Source organism: Ceratotherium simum, chromosome 8, assembly GCF_057802395.1.
Source record: "Ceratotherium simum simum isolate JZ-2026a chromosome 8, ASM5780239v1, whole genome shotgun sequence".
Classification (NCBI taxonomy): Eukaryota; Metazoa; Chordata; class Mammalia; order Perissodactyla; family Rhinocerotidae; genus Ceratotherium; species Ceratotherium simum.
In genome coordinates, this window is record NC_141907.1 from 72041737 (window position 1) to 72067916 (window position 26180).

General features: G+C 39.8%; 1 protein-coding gene and 1 long non-coding RNA gene across 3 annotated transcripts in view; one reads left to right on the forward strand and one right to left on the reverse strand.

Annotated features, from left to right (window-relative positions):
- Positions 1–26180, reverse strand: part of LOC147916501 (uncharacterized) — a 111526-nt gene that overhangs the window by 34115 nt on the left and 51231 nt on the right. The gene's annotated exons all lie outside the window — the stretch shown is intronic.
- MEPE (matrix extracellular phosphoglycoprotein) lies at positions 4776–6067 on the forward strand. The gene has a single exon (XM_004430935.3). It carries the CDS (start codon positions 4826–4828, stop codon positions 6065–6067), a length of 1242 nt encoding a protein of 413 aa, XP_004430992.3. The 5' UTR covers positions 4776–4825.

The window sequence follows — 26180 nt, forward strand, 5'->3', positions numbered from 1 at the left end:
GATATATTAGCAATGAACAAACAAACTTGATTGCAGAGGAAAATATAAATGTCCATATACAACTTTCCAAGATTTAGTGTCTTAAAATAAGTCAAATATTTAAAATATTTTTTATTTAGAAATAACTCACTATAAAGTTTTTTCCTATTATTTTTTTCCTCATAGCAAAATCTTACCTATTTTCAGAATAGACCTGCCAGTATAAAAGATTGGTGATAACGATGTCATAACTCCTACAAATAAATTATTTCAAATTATATCTTAAAAATACTACAAGGTGGGACTTTTGTATACTGCATATTAGCCAGCTTTGTAAGAATAGAGGGCTCTTCTATTAACCATTTTTATCTTGAGATTCAAGTGCAAGCTGACTCGACAATTTCCCCACTGCTTCCAACATTAATAAGATACATGTATAAAAGCAGGCAGTCCTCCAAGTAGAACAGCACTCCTATTTGGGGTCCAAAAGAGAGAGAGAGAGAGAAAGTCCAATCAAAATCCGTTTTAGATAAGATGGTATCAGGGCCCACAAGCTTACAGAGCCCACAGCCAGAGAGTGGCATTCAGGTAGTACAGGGACAGAGGGGTCCAGAATTAGTCCATCTCCGTCTGCCACTACAACCAGTGTTAGACAAGTGCAGAGACTGGGAGAACAGCATCTAGCAGCTTCCTTGCCCTGACCATAACCCTGTTTTTCCTAATAAAGCTTAATTTAATAATCAAATGACTATCATTAACAGTATGCAGGAAAGCAAACTACCATTTGATAAAGGGCTATATACAGTTCTGGGAGAAATGATAATTACCATCATTTACATAGAACTTGTTTCACCATAGACATTGGGCTAGAAGCTATCCGTGCATTTAGTTGGATCATTTAATTCTCCCAACAATCCTGAAAAGTAGGTATCATTTTTCTTGTTTTACAGAGAAACTAAGAAAGCTGAGCCTCAGAGAAGTTAAATAAGGCTTCCAAGATCACACAGCTCATAAACAGCAGAGTTGAGCAACTGATTCTAATACCCATGTTCTTTCCATAGACACACCCACTTTCAGTGAGCCCTTGATGGAGGGATCAAGACAGAGCATTTGGCATTTCCTGCTATTTCACTAGATACAGTTCCCCATGATCCTGGCTTCCCTGAGTGTGGGCTTTCTGTCTCCTTTGCTATCTTCCCTATACACTTGCCCTGCATGGACTGCACTTTTTTTTTCTCCATCTGGGAGCTCTCATATGTTTTCACATATTTAATTAATACATCCAAGAAGATGTCCACATGCTCAACAAGGGCCAAGAGATTGAAGCGGTGGCCGAAAAAGACGGGACAAAATTAAGCTGTATTAGTAAAAACAGGGCTGTGGCCAGGACAAGGAAGCTGCTAGATGCCATGTGCTCTGGGCTGATCAGGCCACACCAGAGTCTGGGGCTGGTTGGGGACCCCACTAGCTAAAGGAGATCCACAGTCAGGTGATGGGTCTGAGTATAGTGTGAGCATAGCGACCTAAGAAGAGAGAACAGCCAGTGTCAGCCTGGAGAAGAGAAAGCATCTGGGGAGTTTGGAGGAAATCTTAACTTTTCCAAATATTGGAAGGGTTGCATATGAAAGAGGAAATTTCCTTAATAATTGTTGCATCGGGAAAAAAGGGATACTAGTTACTGGTTGCAGGTTAAGAAAAATAATAACTTGAAAAAAATAGAATATCCATAAATGAAAAGATCTGACATGAAACATAACAAGCAATTAGCCCATAAAGTGTCCAAGGAGGAAAGAGCGACCACAGGTCATGGAAACTGGGAAGGACTTGTCCTGGGAGGCTGTGACACACAACTCTGTCTCTAAGGGGTATTGCTTTTTGAGCTCAGGTTCCAGATCTTCTCTACATCAATATGTCTCATATAAAGTTATTATCTTTTATCTTCATTTTTGCATGTCAACATTCCAGTTCATTTTAGTTGTTAACACTTTGTCTATTTGGGCACCAATAGAAGGTTTTCTTTGTGATTTTTTTCTTTGGCATAATCTTAATCCAAGGGATTATGTCTTACTCCTGGACACTGCAGCATCCTCCTAACTGTTCCTTCTTACCACTATTCCTCCTAAAGCCCTGATTTTTATTTTGTTAATCTCTTGCTCATAAACCTTACTAGCTCTTCATCCCCCACAAAATAAAACCAAATTCTTATCCCTGAAGTCCCAGGTACTACTCTGTATGTCTGTGCCAACTCCAACTGGATGTGAGGTCTCTGCCCCACCGCCCCGCACCCCCCCCATACCCTGAAGGACTGTTGCCTCTGCCATTCAGTAAGTCATCAGGCATTGCTTGGACCATGTCACACCTAGCCACATTTCTAACATGGCCCCGTCTCTCAGTAAATAGCTCTTATTTTGATTTCGTATTACTCACCAGTTCAAAGGCCTACGTAGTGGTGGTGTAAATTTTAGCTCACCCTACAATTTTAAGATGGAGAGAAATGGTATTTATTATGTCGATACTGTTGTGTTGCTCAAGAGTTCCTACCCAGAGGTTAATGGAAGGGGAGGGTAAGTGCAGAAATTAATAAATTCAACCTGTTTAAAGTTAAGGTTATTTAATAATTGAAATAGTTTGTAAAGTAAATCCTTCAGTCTCTTTTAGATAAAAATGCTCAGATCCTGGGGCCCGCCCAGTGGCACAGTGTTTAAGTTTGCGCGCTCTGCTTCGGCAGCCCGGGGTTCACAGGTTCGGATCCCAGGGGTGGACCTACCTACAGCTCACCAAGCCATGCTGTGGCAGGTGTCCCACATAAAATAGAAGAAGATGGGCACAGATGTTAGTCCAGGGCCAATCTTCCTCAACAAAAAGAGGAAGATTGGCAACAGATGTTAGCTCAGGGCTAGTCTTCCTCACACACACACACACACACACACAAATGCTCAGATCCTCATTCTCCTTCCTTCTCTCTCTAAGACGGTATGCAGGTATATGAGGGAGAAGGGTGTGGCTTACACCATCCACTACATACCATACACCATAGGTACAAACATGGCTTATGCCATAGTGGAAAAGAAGACATGGAATCCTCAGACACACATGGAACAATGTTGCTGGACCACTCGTGTGCTGCTTGCCCTGCTGGATCCTAAGATGAAGTCGCTGGCTGCCATAGCATAGGATCCAAACAGTACAGTCTTGGGGCCCAGTGGTGATTCAGCCCCTCCTGGCTCTCATGGACAATTTGGACCCCTCTTTGTTTGAATATGACTCACATTCGTCCCTAGTGTACATGCTCTGTGGACATTGCTCCTTTTAGAACCACTTCATTCCCTCCACTATGACACCTTCTGGAAAGTTCCTGACCAGAGTGTCAGACACTTCCATATCTAGCCTGTGTCACACGGAAACAGTGGGTAGCATGGGCAAAGTCAGTCTCAGCCCCTCTTTCTTCTTGACCACATTGTTCTTCCAAGCATATTGCAACTTGGTTGCACGCTAGGTTGGTAAAGTGCAGCCTATGAAGCAGCATCTTTACAGACCACCCTCCACCCCCAAGAAAGGCGAATTAAGATGCATGCATAAACACTTTACTCTCCTCTTCCACTTTCTCTTTTTCATCCCAGTATTCTCCTAAGGACTTTTCTTGTCTGGACCTCCATTACTTACACTTGTGATCTAGAATAGTAGTTCTCAAAATGTGGTCTACAGACCAGCAGCATCAACATCAGCTGGGAACTTGTGATAAACGCAAATTCTAGAGCCCCATCTCACTCCTACTGAATCAGAAACTCTGGCCATTTGGGTCCAAAATCTTCGTTTTAGCAAGCCTTCCAAATAGTTCTGATAAATGCTAAATTTGAGAACTATTGATCTAAACTACCAAGTTTGGTTTATTATAATGACAAAAGGGGAAGAAAATAAAATTAATGAATCCCTTTTCAGGCAATAGCTGGGATTTCAGTGCTTGCTGCAAAACCCTTTGTTTGAATGTTAGAAACTGAGTATTACCTAGATTCTTCTATTTGTATATTTTCTGTAAAAGAAAAAAGGAAAAGAAAAAGAAAAAAATCTTCTTCTAGGTAGATGAGCACCTCTGAAGACCAGGGCAAAAGTAAAGAGAGAGAGAGAGAATGAGAGAGAGAATAATTATTTTAAAGCTATGAACTCCTTTGCGTTTGCAATGACTCACTAGTCACAAGATGAGGACCACACTCTGTCCTTCTTCAAAATCAGGCCCCAATCTACATTTCCAAATTTATTTCTTATTCTCTTATTTAGGACTTTTCTACTCCAAACTTATAGTTTTATCATATTATTTTTCAGATGTTTCCTCTTTCCAAACATTTGAATATGCCACATATTCTTAAAATATTCTCACCACTTCCCTCCATGTATCTGAATCTTACCCATCCTTCAAGCCTTGCTCATTCTTCTTTCTCTATGAAACCTGCTTTGGCCATTCCAGAATTATCTCTACCAACAAACCTCTATTGAGTTAATGGACTCTTTTTATCAAGTATTTGATGGTTGTTGGGTTTTTTTTTGTATTGCCTAAGAATTACTGGATTTTTAAAATTTAACATAAAATAATCAGTTTATGTTGGAAATTACACTTTAACAGGAAGAAAAAAACAAAGACAATACTGCTCTTCCCCTTTCTGGCAAGAGAAGAAATCGAGAGCCAGCACCTAAAGAAAACATCGCCCAGGAAAGAGCGAATAACTTGTCCCCTCTTGGAGCCAATGAAAATAACCAAAGTAGTGAATCCCAAATTCTTTTTGAAAATAGACAGAAAATGAATGAAGACTATAGTATTAACAAAAAAGAAAATGCACACAATGACCTAAAGATGTCCACGTACCCTGAATCCACTGAGAATAATGGGGCCAAGGAGGGAGACGATGCTATCAGCAAACTCCATGACCAAGAAGAATATGGAGCAGCTCTCATCAGAAAGAATATGCAACACATAATGGAGCCAGGGACTGTGATTGAACTCTTGGGGGAAGAAAACAAAGAGAACAAACCCAGGAAAGTTCTAAGCAGAATTCCAGCAGGTGCGAACTATGCTAAAGCCCCCTTAAAAGATAAAAAGTATCATCAAAGAGATCCCCAAGCCCAGAATATTCTCGTAAAAAGCAAAAGCACCCACCGTATCCAGCACAACACTGACTATCTAAAACGGCTCCCGAAAGTCAAAAAAATCCCCAGCGATGTTGAAGGCAGTGGTGACCCAGATCTTCAAGAGAGGGGGGACAATGATATTTCTCCTTTCAGTGGAGATGGCCAACCTTTTAAGGACATATCTGGTAAAGGAGAAGCTATTGGTCCTGACCTAGGAGGTGCAGATATTCAAACAGAGTTTTCCAGCCCAGGTGAAGCTGAGACTAGTCACCCCGATGCGAAAGGGCCAGGTTATAATGAGATCCCAGAGAAAGAAGAAAATGGCAGAAATACCATTGGAACCAGGGATGGAACAGCAAAAGAGGCAAATGGTGCTGATGCGAGGCTAGTGGAGGGCAGCAACAACTTCATAGGTAGCACTGACTTTAAGAAACTCCCTGGAAAAGAAGGAAACAGAGTGGATGCCAGCAGCCAAAATGCTCACCAAGGGGAAGTCGAGTTTCATTACCCTCACATACCCTCAAAAGAGAAAAGAAAAGAAGGCAGCAGTGATGTAGCCGAAAGTACTAATCATAATGAAATTCCGAAAAATGGCAAAGGTAGTAGTAGAAAAGGTCCAGAACATTCTAATGGGAATCAAGCAACCTCAAATGAAAAACAAAGATTTCCTAGTAAGGGCAAAAGTCAGGGCCAGCTCATTCCTTCTCGTGGTCTTGATCATGAAATTAAAAATGAAATTGGTTCCCATAATGGCCACAATAATGAGGGGACTATAACACACAGCAGAAAAAATCATTATGTACCCCACAGACAAAACAGCTCTTCATGGAATAAGGGTATGCCCCAAAGGAAAGGGTCTTGGGGTTACAGAAAACCCCACTCCAATAGGAGGTTTAGTCCCCCTAGAAAGCGTGACAGTAGTGAGTCATCTGACAGTGACAGTTCCAGTGAGAGTGATGGCGACTAGTCCACTAGGCATCCCAGCAGGATGAAGCTGCGAACACCTGTGACTGTGACTTGACAGTAAAGGAGAGCCACCCGGTAGCAGACCGGACGAAGAAGGACAGATGGGGGGCATTGAGAACACCAGGAAACCTGGCCTCCTGGGGAGAATTGTTACTATTTTAATAGCCATAGATGTAACTCTATTCAAAGCTAGGATGCTTTTTTTAAGCAAAAAGAAAAATTCATTAAGGATTTATGGAATAGGTAACATTTGAATAGGCGTCGTTTAAAAATAGTTTGTGAATGTCACAAAAGCCTTCCTTTGTTGTTTGCTCTGTAGACATGAAAATAAACAATATCTCTCACATGATAATCTATAATTAAATGATCTATAAGAAGGTCTGTTGTCTGTGGTGCTTCATTTCAGAGGCAACAAGATTAGTTCTGCGTCTGGCAGAGGCAGTGCTGTGAAATTAACCCGCTGGATACAGCTTGAACACCTACCCTCATCCCACTCTGCTTAAACCAGCGTTTCCCTTTTCCTCTGACCTCCTGTGCTCTAATAAAGATACCCTATTTCATATCCTTCTACGCTCTTTCCTCTGTTGCACATTCATAACTTCTTATAAGGCAAATTTTGTTTCCTGAAACAAATCTCCCTATTATCACTTTTCTCAATTCTACCTCTTTCCAGACAAAGAGGGGAATGGGGTAGAGGGAGGGCAACAGGGAGAATTTGAGAAGAAGCACAAATGCAAAGCCAAGGCAAAAACTTACTTTGGCAGATATTATTCATTGGCTGATCCCAAATCATTTCCAGTCGTTTCTTTTTCTAACCTTTAGTATAGATGATTTTCCAGCTAATGGCCTTGTGACACCACTCTGGAAATTAGACCTGAGCCTCCTGGTGAGGGAGAGGAGCAGAGTTCTGGAAGGCTTTTGCTCTTCCTGATAAGAGGAGCTTATATAACTAGTACCTCCTTTTCTCCTTTCTTACCCTATTCTTCTTTGCTTAACATTAACATGATGCCTGGAGGCGCAGCAGCCATTTTGTGACCATGAAGGAAAGGTGTGAGATAATAGCAAATATATATACTGGTCTCTGTCCCTGGTTCCTGGCACAGAACTCCTAAAACCTTGTAATTTCATAAGTGATAAGAGCACTAGGAGCATCTTTTGTTCTAATATCTGGTCTTTGACCCCAGTTCCTGACACAGAGCCCCTAAATACCTTGGAATTTCTTGAGTTACAGCAGTGTCTTTTGTTCTCATGAGGTGACTCTGGGTGGGCTCCTGGATGGCTCCTGGTTGGGGGCTAGTTACCAGAAAGACCAAGCCATGATAAGAAGCTTGAAATTTTCAGCCCTACCTCCAAGTCTCCAGAGAGAGGAGAAGGGCTGAAAACAATTAATAATTGATTATGCCTGTGTGATGAAGCCTCCATAAAAATCCCAAAAGTATGAGGTTAAGAGTGTCTCCAGGTTGGTGAACACGTGGAGTCGATGGGAGAGTGGCCCTTCTGGAGAGGCATGGAAGATCCACGCCCCTTCCTACATTCCTTGCCCTGTGCATCTCCTCCATCTGCATCTTCATCTACGCTTGACCATATCCTTTTACGATAAATTGGTAAACAGTAGTAAAATGTTTTCTTGAGTTCTGTGACCTGCTCTAGCAAATTAATCGAACCCAAGGAGGGGGTTGTGGGAACCTCCAATTTATAGCCAATAGGTCAGAAGCACAGGTGACAGCCTGGACTTGCGATTGGCCTCTGAATGGGGTTGGGGCGGCAGTCTAGTGGGACTGAGCCCTTAACCTGAGTTAAATCTAACTCAACTTAGTTGACACCCAGCTGGTGTCACAGAAGTGCTTGGTGTGGGAAAAAACCCATATGTCTGGTGTCAGAAGTGTTGTGAGTGTGGTAGTAGTGTGAGCGTAAAGGAGAAACACGGAAGTGTAGGTTTTCTACCACAAAAGGACAAAATAATCATAGAGATGCCACTAGAGGAACCCCAACAGCCTCCTGCCTCCAGAGTGCTTGTTCTGTGAGGAAAACGCTTCTCTATTTGTTAAGCGACTGCTCTTTTTTGGTTATTGACAGCTGAATTGAGTTACTAGTTGGTATATCTCTCCACTCCTGACTTTCTTCTGCATGAGAAGGGCCAAGGGAAGAAGAAAGAGAGAGGCAGAGAATAGAGAAAGTAGGGTGCATATTATTTCTCTTGTCTCTTTATGACGTGAGCTCCCAAACAGCAGAAATCATGACTGGTATGTTCTGTACCGCACCTAGATGATCAAGTTGAATAATCCATATAACACAAGTGAATACAAGTCAATGTCAACATTATGGTGCCTTCAAAAAATCTAAACTCCCACATTGGGTGGATAGAAGGTGCTTTTTTTACTAAATGAAAGTTGCAGTATGAGCTATGGAGTAAATCAGATTCTCCACATACACACAAATAACGGTGGTTAACACGTGCCACACTCTGTTAAATCCTTTAACCTGCACAGCCATCCTATTATATATGTACCATTATTATCCCCATTTTACAGATGAGGAAACTAAGGCACAGAACTGTTAGTAAGTGTTCCAACTAGTAAGCTAGGATTTGTATCCAGGCAGTCAGACTCCAGAGTCTTTGCTCTTAAACACTCACTGTACTGCCATATATCACATAGATAGATATACATAATATACATGATATATATGAATGTGTGTATATATAGACACATACATGGAGAGTGTGTATATACTCACGCATGTACTATATGAATATGTGTATGTGCCTGTGTATATACATGTATTGCAAGAGAGAGAAGCTGAAAGAAATGCTAAGTAGAATCTGAAAACAAGGAATATCTTTTTTCCATCACTTATTCTCCATCTTCCAGGTATAACAGAAATCAGTGTCAATGGAAAGACTTAACATATCACCTAATAAATCAGTCACCATCATGATTCCAGGATAAACGATTATTAGTGCTTTGCTTTTTTTTTGTAAAAGACAATTTTGGCACATGCACACACAAAACTGGAGGCAATTAATGAAGTGAAGAAAACTATACCAGAATTTAAATTGCAGATAAATGAATTGAAATCAATCTGCTACTTACATCCCAGATTATATCATACTTTTACATGTGAATTGTCTGATCACATGAAAAACACTTGGTGTCGTAGAAGAAAAACAATGAGCTGATAGAGAAAAACCAATGTTTTCTTTGAGTAATACAGGAGGGACCTTCCAAAGGTCGTCTATCTTAGTCTGCTATCTAGCGGAGAAACTGTTACGTTTCAATTCTCTGGTCAGTTTTTGTTTCCTCTCTCCAAGCTTGAGTGTTCATGCATATTTATTCAAACAGTGACAGTGTTCAGATTCTCTTCATCCATTTAAGGGCAACTCACAATGTTTCCACATCCACGATGCATTGCTGTGGGATGCAGCCACAGAGGGGTGAGTCTAAAATGGAAAGACCAGAGATCCGGAGGCACCGCCTGCAGTCAGGCAGTGGGTCTGTGCTTCATCCAAACCTGGGCTTCAGCCAACAAGCTGCACTAGCTTCGCTTTTTTTTTTTTTTTTTTTTTTTTTATAAACATAGTTTTCTGAAACAGGGCAGAAAATTTCAGCTTCACAAAGCTGCCTTACATGTGATGATTGAAATGGTAATGGTCTGCCACCTTGTGCCCAAAAAGAAAAGATCACTCCAGGCTCTGGCATTTATTTCCACACCCACTACTCCCTCCGACCTCACTCTTCTAGATTGCTCTGCTTGTAAAACCTAGTTTGATTTTGCAGCCCTAATTGATCTGTTCTTGGCAACTTCAGCCAGTCAGGGCAAGATATCTTGATTCTGTTTGGTATAATATTCAGCTGAGTTGAAAAACATATACTGAATGTCCATATTTTACAAAATCCCATGGGGATCAAAAGAAGAAGAGAAGAGATGCTCCTGGCCCTTATCAAGACTATACTTTAGTCAAGGAGAAAGGCATACAAAAGATACAAGGCAGGCTGTGGTAAGTTCAATAACAGAAATATAAATAAAGTGATTATAGGAGTTCTGAGGAAAGAGATAAACTCTAGCTGAATGAAAGAGCAAAGATACAGTAAAATCCATTTTCCTTGAGGTATTACACATTCAGAGGGGCTGCAGACAGTGGGTTCCAACAGGCAAATGAGGGCTTGACTGTCAATGACCTTAAAGGATACAATATGTATAAGAGCTTAGGAGAAATCAGTCCAACCATAGGACGGGGACGTAGTGGTGGGTGAGATGGGTGGGAGGATTTGGAAGGCAGAAGACTAGTGGTAAGGACACCCAAAGGGCTGCTCGTATAATCTAGAGGAAGCATACCACTGTCTCCTCACTGTCTTTAGGATCTGCTTTGAACTAAGCAGACACTCAAGGTGGCATTAGTTTCACAGACACCATGATGCTTTCATAGGAGCCCACGTTTCAAAAACAACTTCTAATAAGGTAATGAGATATTGATACCTAGAATCAAAGGTGTTAAGATGTAGTATTAGACGGCCCAGAGAAAGAGGAAAAGAAATAGATGGAAATGGAGGAAAGTCATGAAAGGGGAATTGGAAGCAGAAGGGGAAGAGGGGGCAATAAAGGCTTAGAAAAAACTTAAAGAGGAAATCTGGAAAGAAAGGCGAACAAAACTCCAATGCACTCTCAAGGCCAGAAACCCAGATGAGAAAAAAGTAAAAGGGATGAGTGGATTCCCACAATATCCGAAAGAAAATCCACATGAACATATATGGTTTAGACTTTAGATAATAAGAACAAGAAGAGCTTCAAGTGGACTCCATTTTATTAAATGAACGATGCTCTAGAAATTCATGGGGACAGTTTAGAATAGCATATATGCCCCGTATTTAGAAACATGGTTACTGCTATATTTGAATTTTAAGTAGATTGATACTATTGTTATAGATTAGTAATAGAATTTAAACAATTTGGATTTAACATATTTTACTTCAAACAATAAGATAGAGAAGCCTCTGAAAGATCTCACAGAGACAAAGAAAGGATAAAAAATTAAAGAAAACTGCTAATGAAAATAAGAATATAACATCAGATAAAGAGACATTGAAAATACAAAATAATAACAAAAACAATTTTATGATTATAAATTAGAGTGTTTCTACGAAGCAGTCTTTTCTGGAAACATATAAATCCTGAAAAATCTTAAAAGCTGAATATACCATTAACCATGAAAGAAACTGGACAACATTATCAATGAATTGCCTCTCAAAAAGTCCTCAGAGCCAAGTGGGTTTAATAGTGTGTTCTTTCATACATTCAGCAAATAGATAATTGGTATGAATTATGCACTAGGTACCATTTTGGAAATAGTGGCAAAGAAGGAAAGCTGCCCACTTCATTTTATGAGGCTAAGATGACCTTGATGTCGAATCCTTAAAAGAATAGAACAAAATAAGAAAACCATAAGACAGCACAACTTATGAACATAGATTGGAAAAATCCCAGGAAATTTAATTGCAAAAGTAATTTTAAAGAATCGTTCAGAACAACAGAAAAAACTCAATTAAAAAATGGACAGAGGAACTAAATAGACATTTTTCCAAGGAAGACGTGCAGGTGGCTAAGAGGCACATGAAAAGACGGTCAGCATCACTGATTGTCAGGGAAATGCAAATCAAAACCACAGTAAGATATTACCTCACACCTGTTAGAATGGCTATTATCAATAAGACAAGAAATAACAAGTGTTGGAAAAGATGTTGAGAAAAGGGAACCTTTGTACACTCTCGGTGGGAATGTAAATTGGTGCAGCCACTGTGGAAAATAGTATGGAGACTAGATTCCTAAAAAAATTAAGAATAGAACTACCATATGATCCAGCTATTCGACTTCTGGGTATTTATCCAAAGAGTACAAAAACATGAATTCAAAAAGATATATGCACCCCTATGTTCATTGCAGCATTATTCACAATAACCAAGATATGGAAACAAACTGTGTCCATTGATGGATAGTGAACAAAGAAGATGTAAGATACAAACACACACACACACACACACACACAATGCAATACTATTCAGTCACAAAAATTAAGAAATGTTGCTATTTATGACAACATGAGTAGAACTTGAGGGTGTTATGCTAAGTGAAATAAGTCAGACAGAGAAAGACAAGTATTGTACGATTTCACTCATATGTGGAAACTAAAAAAACAAACATACAAACAAAACAAAACAAAAACAAACTCATAGTTAGAGAACAGATTGGTGGTTACCAGAGGGGAAGGGGGTCGAGAGGTGGGCAAAATAGGTGAAAGGGGTCAATTGTATGGTGATGGATGGAAACCAGACTTTTGGTGGTGATCGCTCTGTAATGTATACAGATGTTGAACTATAACGTTGTATACCTGAAACTTGTATAATGTTATATATCAATTTTGCCTCAATAAAAAAAAAGTCATTCAGTATGAGCAAAAAGAGGTTATCCCAGAAGTACAAAAGCAGTTCACTATTATGAAATCTAGTCCTATAATACATCACATCAGTAGCTCAATTCCCATCAAACAACAACAATGTCATTCATTCAACAAATATTTGAGTTGAGTTGAGTTTGGGTCAGTTCAGTTGAATGTCTACTATGTGCCAGATACTGTCTTAGGTGCTGAGGGTGCCCTCATGGATCTTACATTCTAATGGAAGAAATGCAGGCAGTATACTGAAGACAGGCAGTATAATAAAAAGAAAAGATAGAGTATGTTAGATGGTGATAAATGCTGTGGAAAAAATAAAGCATGGAAGGTTGATAGAAATTGCGATTTTAAATAGGATGATCAGAGAAGGCTGCACTGAGATGATGTTTGAGCAGAATTCTGAGGAAGATGAGGGAGCTAACTATTTGGATATGAAGGAGAGAAGTGTTCCAGGCAGAATCAACAGCACATGTAAAGGCCCTGAGGCAGCATCCTGCCTGGCGTACTGAGGACAGCAGGGAAACCAACATGGTTGGAGTGGATGTGCAAGGGGGAAATGGTAGGAGATCAAGTCCGAGCAAAGGAAGTATAGAAGACAGAGCCTTGTAGACTACAGAGTGAGATGGAAATCCAATAGAAGATTGTAAGCAAAAAGTGGATGACCCGACTTATCTTAAAAGGATAACCCTGGCTACTGTGTTGGAGAACAGAATGTAGTCTGGTAAAGGTGGAAGCAGGGTAAGGTCTGGAGGCTGTTGTAATCATCTAGATGAGGGGGACGGCGAGAAGGGGTCAGATCCTGAGTGTGTGATGAAGCATAAGCCCACAAGGTTCGCCAATGATTTGGATATGAGGTTTTAAGAGAAAGAAAAGGGGGTATACATGACTAAATTTTTGGACTGAGAAACTGGAGGGACACAAAATGTCATTCTCAAATACTCAACACCTATTTCCGATTTTCAAATTATTATTAAACAAGGAATACCAGGAAGTGGCATACTCCTAAATATGATAAAGAATGTATACCTTAAAAACAGCTCATATTATGAACAATGGTGAAATACCAACGGCATTCAGATGTAATTTTTAAAAAACAAACAAGAGTTTATAATGGAGAAAAACTGGGAAAACATTAAATATCCTTCAAGAGTAGATTGAACAAATTGTGGTAGAGTTATATAATGAAATTTTTTAATGATTTCAAAATATTTGGTAATGTGGTAAAATGAAACATTAAGTTAACAGAACAGGTTACCAAACAGAACATAAAGTATGATACCAGTTTTCTTAAAATGTATTTAAATATATACATAGAAAAAAGAGTGGAAAGGAAAAGGTGATGCATCCATAAGTGATTTTTTCCTTCATATTTTACTATATTCTTTGTAAATTTCTACACTGAATTTTCTTTTCTTTTCTGATCAGAAAAACTATAAACATTATTTTGAAAAAGAAATACATGCAAACTGATTCAAGGCTTACTCACATGCTTTGAGTAAGTGATAGATGAATAAACAGCAGCAAACTGAAAGAATGAAGCCTCCTCATTTACTCAAAACTACGTAATCCCGGTGAGGCCGTGGGTTGGAGAGTCCGAGTGGGGACTCCTTTCCGTGGGTGCAGGGCGGCTTGGGGAGGTCTGAGCGGGCTTTCACACCCGTGTTCTCCATCTCCATTGGTCCCTCCAGTCTCCCGCCCCTTGTAAAACACGTTGGCCCAATTGAGGGCCCTTCCCTGGGAGGGGCTCATTCCCTTCAACAATCGGGGTCTCCATGCAGAGAGAACTCCAACCCGGAACAGGTCACAACGGCCGACTTTGTAGGAGAGCACTACAGACGCGAGGGTTATTGCTCACAAATTCTACCAACTGAAAATTCTCTTGACAGGGGACAGTCTCCCAGAACCCAAACCTTTGTGAAACATAGGACAGCAAACACATCTCAGATCAGCGCATCGCAACCTTTCGCTCCTTTTGCACTTTCAACTTTTGCTCCTTCAGTTCCTTCTTTGTTTCCTTGTCATACTTTCTGTTCTGTCTTTTACAGAGACATACGTTGCAGTTATATCCCGTCAGAATGACTGATTTGTACGTGACCTGACGGCTCACCACAGCTCTACAGGCGCCAGATGACTTTCCACATGGCGGCGAACCCGGGCAGCCACGCCTACTCACTGGGAACAAGTTCTCTTTCGCAAGAGCCTGTCTAAAGGTTCATGTTTGAAGGGTGTCTTGTAAGTTCACTTTAAATCATATTTTCATTATTTGTTGATCGAGATAACCAGCAAGAACACGTTATCTCCTCATCACATACTGAAAGCATTCCCACAATGTCGGGTTAATACAGAGGGAGGCCTGGACTGGCCTAGACCCAGAGGAGACCTAGGAGACTGATTTGAGGGTCACTGGGAAGAACCCCAGGCCAGTGATTTCAAAATTTGGTTCGTATTGAAATCACTTGAGGAACCTGTTAAAAATGAAAATCCCTGGGCCCCGTTCACAGCCTTATATCACAAATATGACTCGATCTACTCACTAATGCAGTGTTTCTGAGATCAACTCCAGACCACCTGCACCAGAATTACCCCTTTGCTAAAAATACAGCTTGCTTTCTTCACCTAATACATCTAGAGTATCAGCCTATGTAGAACTACCTCCCTCTTTTTACAGGGTTGCATAGAATTTCACTGCTTGGATTTACTGTCATCTTATTAGCCAAATTCTATTGATGAATATTTAAGTCATTTTTAGTTAATCTTTATTAAAACCAGTGTTACAATAAATATCTTTGATTGTGTGTCTTTGGGCATAGCAGTAGGGTAAATTCTAGCAGTACTAAGCCTATTTTAAGTACCAGAGATATGAAGATGCAACATCAAGTTGCGTATACCTGAAACCAGGTTCTTAGAGCAAGCATGCACTTTACATAAACTTGCCTCTGTGACACTTTATCACACACTCAATATGTGCCCAGGGCAGTTAATTCCAAGCACTCGTGGTAGACTAGGCCCAGCAGAGTCATCTGAAGAGCTTTAAAATAAAGTAGAGCCCCTGGAGATCTCCATCTCCCAAGAGTCTCATTCCAGCCTCAGGTGGGTCCCAGGAATCAATGGTTTAGGAAAGCTCCAGGTGATGCTAATGCACAGCCAGGTTTGAGAATCACCGCCGTGGGGACTCATGTTCAAGAGCCTCTAACGTTGAAAACCAGAAAACAGTCGCTAGATGGCAACCTCGCTCACTTTTCTTTTTAGAATTTTGAAATAAAATTAAGCAGAGCACTTGAGAGAATCTGTCTTCTTCTCATTCACAATTCAATTTGCAGGAGATATCTCCCTATAGGAAGTTCTTTTTTTTTTAAATACACAAGCAGGTGCCTCTCTCTTATAATGTCCATATCCCATTTCTTCTGAACTCCATCACCAAAAACAAGGGCTCTTTTGTTTGAATAATAGTCCCCCTGGAAACTTTAAATCCAGCTTTTGTTTGTACACATCTCACCTATAAAACTCTGAATTTCCTGTTTCCTAAGATAATAGCTGGAATTTATCTTAACTAAACATATCTCTTTTCTTTCTTACTAATGTCTGGATCTCATTAAAGCTGAAGACCAGCGGTGCTCAGCCTTGTGAGGCTAAACCCCCGACATTAACACTTTTCTGTTCCTTTTCTAACTCGGCCCATAGAGGTGCGTAGATTCTTGGAATGAAACTTACAGGCCATCTAGCCATGTGCTCGTCTAAAGCAGGATCACTTTCTTTTATCCCTACCAGCTAGTCATTTTGCCACTGCTTAAATACTTACACTAACAGGGAGCTCACTACCTTGTACTTCTGATTCTAGACAGAATGATTCATTCTTCTTCCACGTGACATCTTTCATGTTCTCTAACCTTCTCCTCATCAAATTAAACATTTTTCAAAAACCTTTCATGTGACCTATCACCACGCTTGTCACCTCCAATTAGTTGGGCACAACGTCCACACATCATCCACACATCACAGCACACAGCGTGACAGTCACCTCCCTTATTCCGGCCACTTGCTCCTGTTAGTATAGTCTAGGGTCGTGTCAGATTCCTTGGCATCTGCAATATGCCTGTGCCAGTGGTTGGCCCAAAATACAGGCTGAATTAGTATTAGTTCCCTTTGCTTCTTATTTCATTTCTAATTATATAAGTACTACCCTCCTTCTGTTTTTTCTTTGCATGTTGCTTGCTCCATAAGAACCAATGTTAGACCAGCACTGCCTTTTTTACCCTACTATATAATTTATTTTCTGAATCTGAATGCATAATAGCATTTGATAATGCTATTTCATCAAAGTTTTTTGAATCTTGATTTTATGATCCTATGTATTAACTATCACTCTCAGTTTTTTGAGATGCAAATATATTATTACTTTTGGCATTCATCTCAGCTATTTGTAAGAATTTTGAACAGGGCAGAGGCTAGCACAGTGCCCTGTTGCATGCTGATGTTGGCTCCCCCGCACTCTTTAGCATTTTCTAAATCTACAAGACCAGTAACACTATTAAAATCAGAATAGTGACAAAACTATACAAAAAGTTATGATCATGTAGATTAAAAAAATAATATCGCCTCTCACTGCTTTTCAGCATTGTACTAGAAGTCCTTACTAATGCAATAAGGCAAGAAAGAGGAAAAAAAGGTATATATATTGGGAAAGGAGACATAAAACTGTTTTTATTCACAGATGACATGATCATCTATATAGAAAACCCAAAAGAATCAACAAAAAAACTCCTGGAACTAATAAGTGATGATAGCAAGTATGCAGGACACAAGTTAATATACAAAAATCAATTGCTTTCCTATATACCAACAATGAACAAGTGGAATTTGAAATTAAAAACACAATACCATTTACGTTAGTACTGCCCAAAATTAAATACTTAGGGATAAATCTAACAAAATATGTACAAGATCTTTATGAGGAAAACTACAGAACTCTGATGAAAAAAATCAAAGAAGAACTAAATAAATGGAGGGATATTCCATGTTCACGGATAGGGAGACTCAATATCGTCAAGATGTCAGTTCTTCACAACTTGACCTATGGATTCAATGCAATTTCAATTAAAATCCCAGCAAGTTATTTTGTGGATATCAGCAAACTGATCCTAAAGTTTATGTGGAGAGGCAAAAGACCCAGAATAGCCAACACAATATTGTAGGAGAACAAAGTTGGAAGACTGAAACTACCCAACTTCAGGACTTACTATTATAACTAGAGTAGTCAAGATAGTGTGGTAGTGGCCATAGACAAATAGATCACTGGAACATAGAGAGCCCAGAAATAGACCCACATAATTATAGTCAACTGATGTTTGAGAAAGGGACAAAGACAATACAATGGAGCAAAGATAGTCTCTTCAACAAGTGGTGCTAGAACAATTGGACACCCACATGGAAAAAATTGAATCTAGATACAGACCTCACACCCTTTATAAAAATTAATATAAAATGGATCATAGACCTAAATGTAAAATGCAAAACTATAAAACTCCTAGAAGATAACACAAGAGAAAACCTAGATGACCTTGGGTATAGTGATGACTTTTTAGATACAGCACCAAAGACACAATCCATAAGAGAAATAATTGATAACCTGGACTTCATTAAATTAAAAACTTCTGCTCCGTGAAAGATAATGTTAAGGGACTTAGAAGACAAGCTGTACTGGGAGAAAATATTTGCAAAAGACATATCTGATAAAGAACTATTATCCAAAGTATACAAATAACTCTTAAAATTCAACATAAGAAAACAAATGACCTAATTAAAAAACGGGTCAAAGACCTTAAAAGACACCTCACCAAAGAAGATATACAGATGGCAAATAAGCATATGAAAAGATGTTCTACACCATATGTCATCAGGAAATGCAAATTAAAACAATGAGCCACTACACATCTACTAGAATGGCCAAAATCCAGAACACCGACAACAACAAAAGCTGGCCAGGCTGTGGAGCAACAGAAACTCTCATATATTGCTGGTGGGAATGTAAAGTGTTACAGTCACTTTGGAAGACAGTTTGACAATATCTTACAAAACTAAACATAACTTTTATTACATGATCCAGCAATCACTCTCCTTGGTATTTACCCAAAGGAGTTGAAAACATGTCCACACAAAAACCTGCACAGGGATGTTTACAGCAGCTTTATTCATAATTGCCAAAATCTGGAAGCAATTACCATGTCCTTCAGTAGGTGAATGGACAAATAAACGGTGGTACATCCAGACAATGGAATATTATTCAGCACTAAAAAGAAATGAGTTATCAAGCCATGAAAAGATATAGAGGAGACTTAAGTTCATATTACTAAGTGAAAGAAGCCAATCTGGAAAGGCTTTATACTGTATGATCCCAACTATATAACACTCTAGAAAAGGGAAAACTGTGGAAACAATAAAAAGATCAGTGGTGGGCGGAGTGGTGAATGAATAGGCAGAGCAAAGAGGATTTTTAGGGCAGTAAAAATACTCTCTATGATGTTATAATTATGGATATATGTCATACATTTGTCCAAACCTATAGAAGGTACAACACCAAGGATGAACCCTAAAGTAAACTATGAACTTTGAGCAACAATGATGTGCCAATGTAGTTTTATCCTTGGTAACAAATGTACCATTCTGGTGAATGATGTTGATAATGAAGGAGGCTATGCATGTGCGGGGCCAGGGAGTATGTGGGAAATCTCTGTATCTACCTCTCAATTTTGTTGTGAACCTAAAACTGCTCTTAAAAAAATGTTTTAAAAAATAATAATAAGAGATGACTTTCACTTCTGGGCAGGTGGAGTAGGGGTACTTTTCCCTATTCCTCCTGCTAAGCACAACTAAAATCCCTAAACAGATATAGTCATGCTTCACTTAATGATGGGGACATGCTCTGAAATACATGTTGTTAGACAATTTCGTCATTGTGCGAACATCATAGAGTGTACTTACACAAACCTAGATGGTATAGCCTACTACACATCTAGGCTATACGGTACTAATCTTGTGAGACCACTGTCCTATATGTGGTTTGCCATTGAGAGAAACATCACTATGTGGCAGGTGACTGTATATAAAACAAACCAAAGAAAACTCTGAAAGGTGGAGGGAATTAGGCATACAGGCCAGGGACCACAAGACCCAAGGTGTTAAATTCCCTGGTTTTCTTTTTGCCTCATATATCTCAGACTTGGAGCAGAAGATATTGATAACCCAGAAATACCAACTGCAGTAGACAAAAAAAGCCCCAACAAAAGCCTGCACTCTCTAATCAAAGGAACAAGAATGGGGCAGCCTAGCAACAGAGAAAATTTTAGACAACAGTGACTCTACTTCTGTCAAACATAACAGAAAAATCTCTGGCCCCACTCCCACGCATGCAAGCCAAGGCTGAGTGTGGATCCTAGACTGCCACACTTGAGAGGCTACAGCAAGGTGCCCCATCCCTCACCCCTGCCACCAGGGTGGTGTCAGAGAAGACTAAGAAGGGAGCTGAGATGAAAGTCTCAGCCAACGTATAAGGAGCTGGCCTTGTGGTATCAATGGAGACCACGTGGGGAGCCTGGATCCACTCCCACCCAGCACCTCCCTGCAAAGGTGATGTCAGAGGAGGTCTAGAGGAAAGTTAGGACTTGCACTACTACCTAGCAGTAATGATGCCACCCACCCATGGTGCCAGTGGAGACCACATGGGGACACAGAAATCTCATACCTGCCTGGTGTAATGAGGACCCACAGACACACAAATACTCCATGTCAACAGAGCTCAAGTAGGAAACTTGGGCTTCTACCTCCACCTGGCCCTGATGAGGCAGGGCACACCCCTGCCCTGCTGGAGTGGAGTCATAGAAAGTCAGCTAAAACGGGAGTTAAATGAGATCCAGAGTCTCATAATATACTATAAAAATATCCAGAACTCAACTGAAAAATACTCGTAATACAAAGAAACAGGAATATCTTGAATGGAATGAAAAAAGACAATCAATAGATGCCAACACTGAGATCACAGAGATGTTAGAATTATCTAATGAATAATTTTAAACCAGCCATCATAAAATGCTTCAATGAGCAATTTATGAACATACTTCAAATAAATGAAAAACAGAAAGTTTCAGAAAAGAAATGGAAGATATAGAAAACCAAATGGAAATTTTAGAACTGAAAAATATAACAACAAGTAAAAAACTCAATAGATGAGCTCAATAGAAGAATGGAGGGGACAGAGGTAAGAATCAGTGAACTGAAAGATACAACCATAGAAATTACTCAATCTAAATGCAGAGAGAAAATAAACTGAAAAAAAAAAAAAATGAACAGAGCCTCAGCGACCAGTGGGACTGTAATAAAAGATCTAACATTAGTGTCGTAGAAGTCCAAGAAGGAGAAGAAAAAGAGCGTGACTGGAAAAGTACTTGAAGAAATAACAGCTGAAAACTTTCCAGATTTGGCAAAAGACAAAACCTACAGCTTAAAAAAGCTGAGTGAACCCCAGAGAAGATAAACCCGTAGAAACATACAGCAAGCTAGAAAGATTGTACAAGTACCTCTTTGCTGAATGAACAGAGTGAGAGAATCTGATCCACCCAGTAGCCTAATTCTTCTACGGCAAGGTCATCTAAACCTTTTAATTAATGGAGGATTCTGTTCCCTATCTCAACTAGAAGGTTAGCTGAACCTGTCATCAGAATGTTATTGCATTTGCAGAAGAATGAATGTTTCGTGCAAGGTGCTTGTTGGGCAGCCTAAAGAGATAGAGAGTGGGGTCTTCTTGTGCCTTGGTTGTTTTTGTCTGTTTGCTAATAAATGCTTAGATATGTGGCAGAGTTCTGAGATTGTTTCCACTGTAGTATACTACCATGGTAGCAAGGTTGTGGAGAAGGAGTCCTGCAGCCCCCAGCCACTCCTAATTATTGGACGCTACGAATACTTAGAAGAACTTGAAAACTGTGATTAGATGAATTGACTTGGTCTTTCACAACAACCTGGTACCAAGCATTCTTATTATAACAAGCAGCTTAAATAATTAGGCTATTCTTTATAGGTTATATACTTGGAATGTATTAAGCCAATCTTCTCTATTTAATGATAAGATATTGCTGTCAGCAAATGCTTAAATAAGGAAGGTCAAATCATGTGGTTTAGACGGGGAAGGATAGGATATATACATCAAATACTAAGAGTAGGACTTAATTCTTAAATATCTGGGTAGGAATTAGGGTAGTGGGCATATGCACTTAAGTAGAGTTCCTTCTAGGGACTTGAAATAGACAAAATAAATGATAGGAACCAAAGGACAACTGAAAAATGCGAAAACCAATGTAGATTTGAGTTATCAAGGAAATATATTTACAAATATTTCAAACTTATAATGATAGCTATCTTATTTAGCTCATAGGCCTTTGGCTTGGCTAGGTGGTTCTTCCAGACTGGACTGCTCAGCTGGTCTCTCCTGGGCCCTCTCATGTCACTGTGGTCAGCTGGCTGGTTCACTGAGGGCTGGATGATCTAGTATAGCCTCACTCACATGTCTGGTGTTTGGCAGGCTGTTGCCTCAGTTCCCTTCCTTCATCCTCCAGTAGGTTGGTTCAGCTCATTCTCTGACAGTCTTACGTGTAAGCCCTTTCCAATGCCCCGCTTACCTCATAGTTGATAATGTCCTATTGGCAAAAGCAAATCATCAAGTCAAGCTCTGAGACACACAACTACCTAAGTACCAACTAAAGAGCTAAGAGTTGTGGTTAGAGGTGGGGAAACATTGAGCCATTTTTTCATCACCTTTGAAAGAGTGTATCTACTTGTGCCACCATGCTTATTATACCAATTTATGTCAATTTCTGTCTAATTGAGAATTTTCCTTGCCACCCTATGTAAAATGTTAGCCCTTCCCACACATTTCTAGCCTTCTTCCCCAACTTAGTTTTTTTATTAGCATTTGTCACCATATAGCATACTATATATTTTATTTTATTTAACTTGTTTATTGACTGTAATCACCCCAGAACTTAAGCTCCGATAGGTAGAATTTTTTGCTTGTCCTCAGTGCCTTGTATCTTGTTGGCTCTCAAAAGATATTTCTTGAATAAAAGAATGAAATTTTACTGAATAATTTTCTTGCCATGGAGAAATGGCCTTCTGTTAAACTTTAGTCTGATACTGCATATAAATTAATTTTGAAATGCTTTATGATTCAGATTTGAATGAGCTCCAAAAAGTGTAATAGTATGAATTTCATTCTTTTGTTCAAGAAATATCTATTGAGAGCCAACAAGATACAAGGCATTGAGGACAAGCAAAAATTTCTACTTTTAGGAGCTTAAGTTCTGGGGTGGCTACAGGCAAAAAACAAGTTAAATAAAATAAAATATATAGCATGCTATATAGTGACAAATGCTAAGAAAAAAAACTAAGTTGGGGAAGAAGGCTAGAAATGTGTGGGAAGGGCTAACATTTTACGTAGGGTGGCAAGGAAAATTCTCAATGAAAAAGTGACTTTTAACTAAAAAGCTGAAGGAAGTAGGGAAGCAAGCCAAAAGGATATCAGGGGAAAGAACACTCCTGGCAGAGGGAACAGTAAATGCAAAGGCCCTGAGGCAGGAGCATGCCTAGCATGTTTGGGGAACATCAAATATGACTTGAATGGCTGGTGAAAAGAAAACAGTAAGAGTAGTAAGAGATGAGCTCAGAGATGTAATGAAGTTGGGGCAGGGCAATGCTAAAATATAAGATTATATAAGTCATAGGAAATACTTTGGCTTGAATCCTGAGTGGAATGGAAAGCCATCAGAGTGTTTTGAGCAGAGAAGTGCCATCATCTGACCTACATTTTAGAAGGATCACTTGGCTATTGGCTGGAGGCTGGGACAAAGGCAGAAGCAGTGAGGCGGGTTGACAATCTAGACAAAAGGTGATGGGAGCTTGGAGTAGCAGTGGAGTGGAGAGAAGTATTTGGATTCAGCATGTATTTTGAAAGTAGAGCAGACAGAATTTGCTGGTGGATGGGATCTGGGGTGTGAAAGACAGAAAAGACTCAACATTGACTCCAAGATTTTCAGCCTGAGCAACAGAAGGCTGGAGCTGCACCTCTGAGACAGGAAGCCTGTGGGAGGAGCAGGTTTGGAAATAGTGAATATCAGAAGACATGTTAAGTTCGAAACACCTGTGGCAGAAGTGGTTGATGTCCCACATCTGTCCTCTTGTCCACTCCAGTGCACACCTGCCCAACTTCCAATTCCAAAATTTCACATCTTTGCCTGAGGACTCTCTTTTGCTGTAGGAGTCTGCTTTATCATCAAAATTGGCTGGAAGTGCCAGGGAATTAATGACCCCCAGGAGCAGCTGTCAACCAGTAACTGACAGGATTTGGGGTATAAATACCCCAGTTCCCTCACCCCTTGGCTAGAATAACTCTGAGCCTTGTGTTTTGCACTGGTCTCCAGAATTCCTCCAGCAGGGTCACACTCCATTTACCCTCTGGATAGCTGGTTTGATAATGAACCCTTTATTGTATTGCTACATTTCTTTGTCTCACTTCCCCATTTCCTTACCTTCATCTTCGTCATCCAAAATAAAACATAACGACAAAAATATAACAAAAAAATAATCTACTAGTACTTGAATCCTCTCTCAGAGTCTGTTTCTGGTGCAACTGAAACTAAGACAAGACCTGTTAGACACCCAAAAGGCAAAGTCGTGGGAGCAGATGAACACTCAGTCTCTGAGATTCGTGGGAAAATCATGCTAGGAAAATAAATTTGGGAGTGATCAGTATATGAACAGTTTGAGAGTCATGAGAGTGGATGAGATCATCAAGGGGATGAGTGAAAACAGAAAAGAAAAGCGATCTAAGAATAGGTGGGAACCCTTGGTCACGCTGAAGTTTAAAGGTAAGAGAAGTGAGGAGGAACCAGCAAAAATGTCAAGAGGCAGCAAGCAGGGAGGTTGGAGGAACTCAGGCAAATGAAGAAAGTGTTTCCAGGAATTAAAAGTATTGATTCCTGGGTCCAAGGTCAAAACAACCAGGATCTCTGTCGGTTCACACAGGAAGTTTGCATGTTTGAAGGCTTTTCAGATATTTCTTAAGCATAATAAGTCTCAAGAAATATTGGCCCTTAGAAATTCCTATCTTCTCCCTTTTGGTGGCTGTGGGGGAGGTTGGTGGTGTAGATAGCATGGCACAGACAAGCTTTTGTTCTTTCTTGATAAGTTCACAACAGAAAAAAAGTGCCCAACATTATAGTTGGGCACTTTAATTATAACTGACTTCTCAAAAGCTCATCCTGCTGCCTAAGCAAATTGTGCCCTTGTAGTGAGAGGTGACATACGTACAATGTCGAATTAGCTGAAGATGGATCTTCTTTTCCGGAGTTGGTTATCCTGAATTGATAATGTTGGTTGCTAGGAGTTTCATTATTCTTGAGCTAGGTCATTAACCCAAAACTGGTCTACAGAAAAACTGATTCTTTTTAAGATGTAAAATCAGATCAGATAGCAAGATTTCAGCTTCACTTCAGTTCTACAGATAATTTTTTTTGCAATTATGGCTAATAATTATGCTAATGAGACCGGTTTTCTTTATTATCAATATGCATCTGAGTGAAATCTCTTTGAAAGAGTCATCTTGGGAAGCTATATGTGATGTATCTGAAAACCTTTTAGAAATACCTTCAGTATCCATGGCAGCTATATTTGACGGGCACATCTTTATTCTTTTAAGTAGTTTTGATTTTACAATTATCAATACTGATACTAACAATAGTTAACACCATTTCATGATTGCCATAAACTGAATGTGTGCCTCCAGATTCATATGATGAAATCTAATCCCCAATGTGAGGGTATCTGGAGTGGGGCCTTTGGGAGGTGATTAAGTCATGAGGGCAGAGCCCTCATGAATGGGATTTAGTGCCCTTATAAATGAGACCCCAGGGGCTCTCTTGTCCCTTCATCCATGTGAAGTTACAGGAGGACTGCTGAGTATGAACCAGAAAGCAAGCCCTCACCAGACACTGAATCTGCTGGTGCCTTGATCTTAGACTTCCCATCCTCCAGAACTGTGATAAAAAAATCTTTGCTGTTCAAGCCACCCAGTCTATGGTACTTTTGTTATATCAGCCCGAACAGACTAAGACAATCATTCTCATAAACTGACTCCTACAGAGTAGTTTCAAGAATGTTTGCAACAAAACGTTATGATACAAGTTTAATGGATGAACATGACCACTTAGAGAAAACTCAAAAGGTGTGCTATTATTAGTAGATGAAAAAACTGTAGAGATCCACAAAGAGATAAGACCAGCAACATAATTTGTGAAGCCCAGTACAAATGAAGATGCAAGGCCTCTTGTTCAGAAAGCAGGGAGACAGTGCTGGCAAAGGTGCTAAATTATAAAGCTCCTTTCTTTTGCATATCTCACCTGCTCAAGTACATGCTCCATTGTCCCATCAGACGTCACTTACAAAACACAAGTTCAAAGATAATTGTTAAGAACTTCAAGATGGCAACAGCAGAGCATTAAACCAAGTGGAGGTCCCTTCTGAGCATGGGGTCTGTGTGACAGCACAGGCCACCCACCCGTGGAGCCAGCCCTGCAGAGATCACTGCTGTTCAGATAATACCAGTTCCCACTGATGCATGTAAGTTACA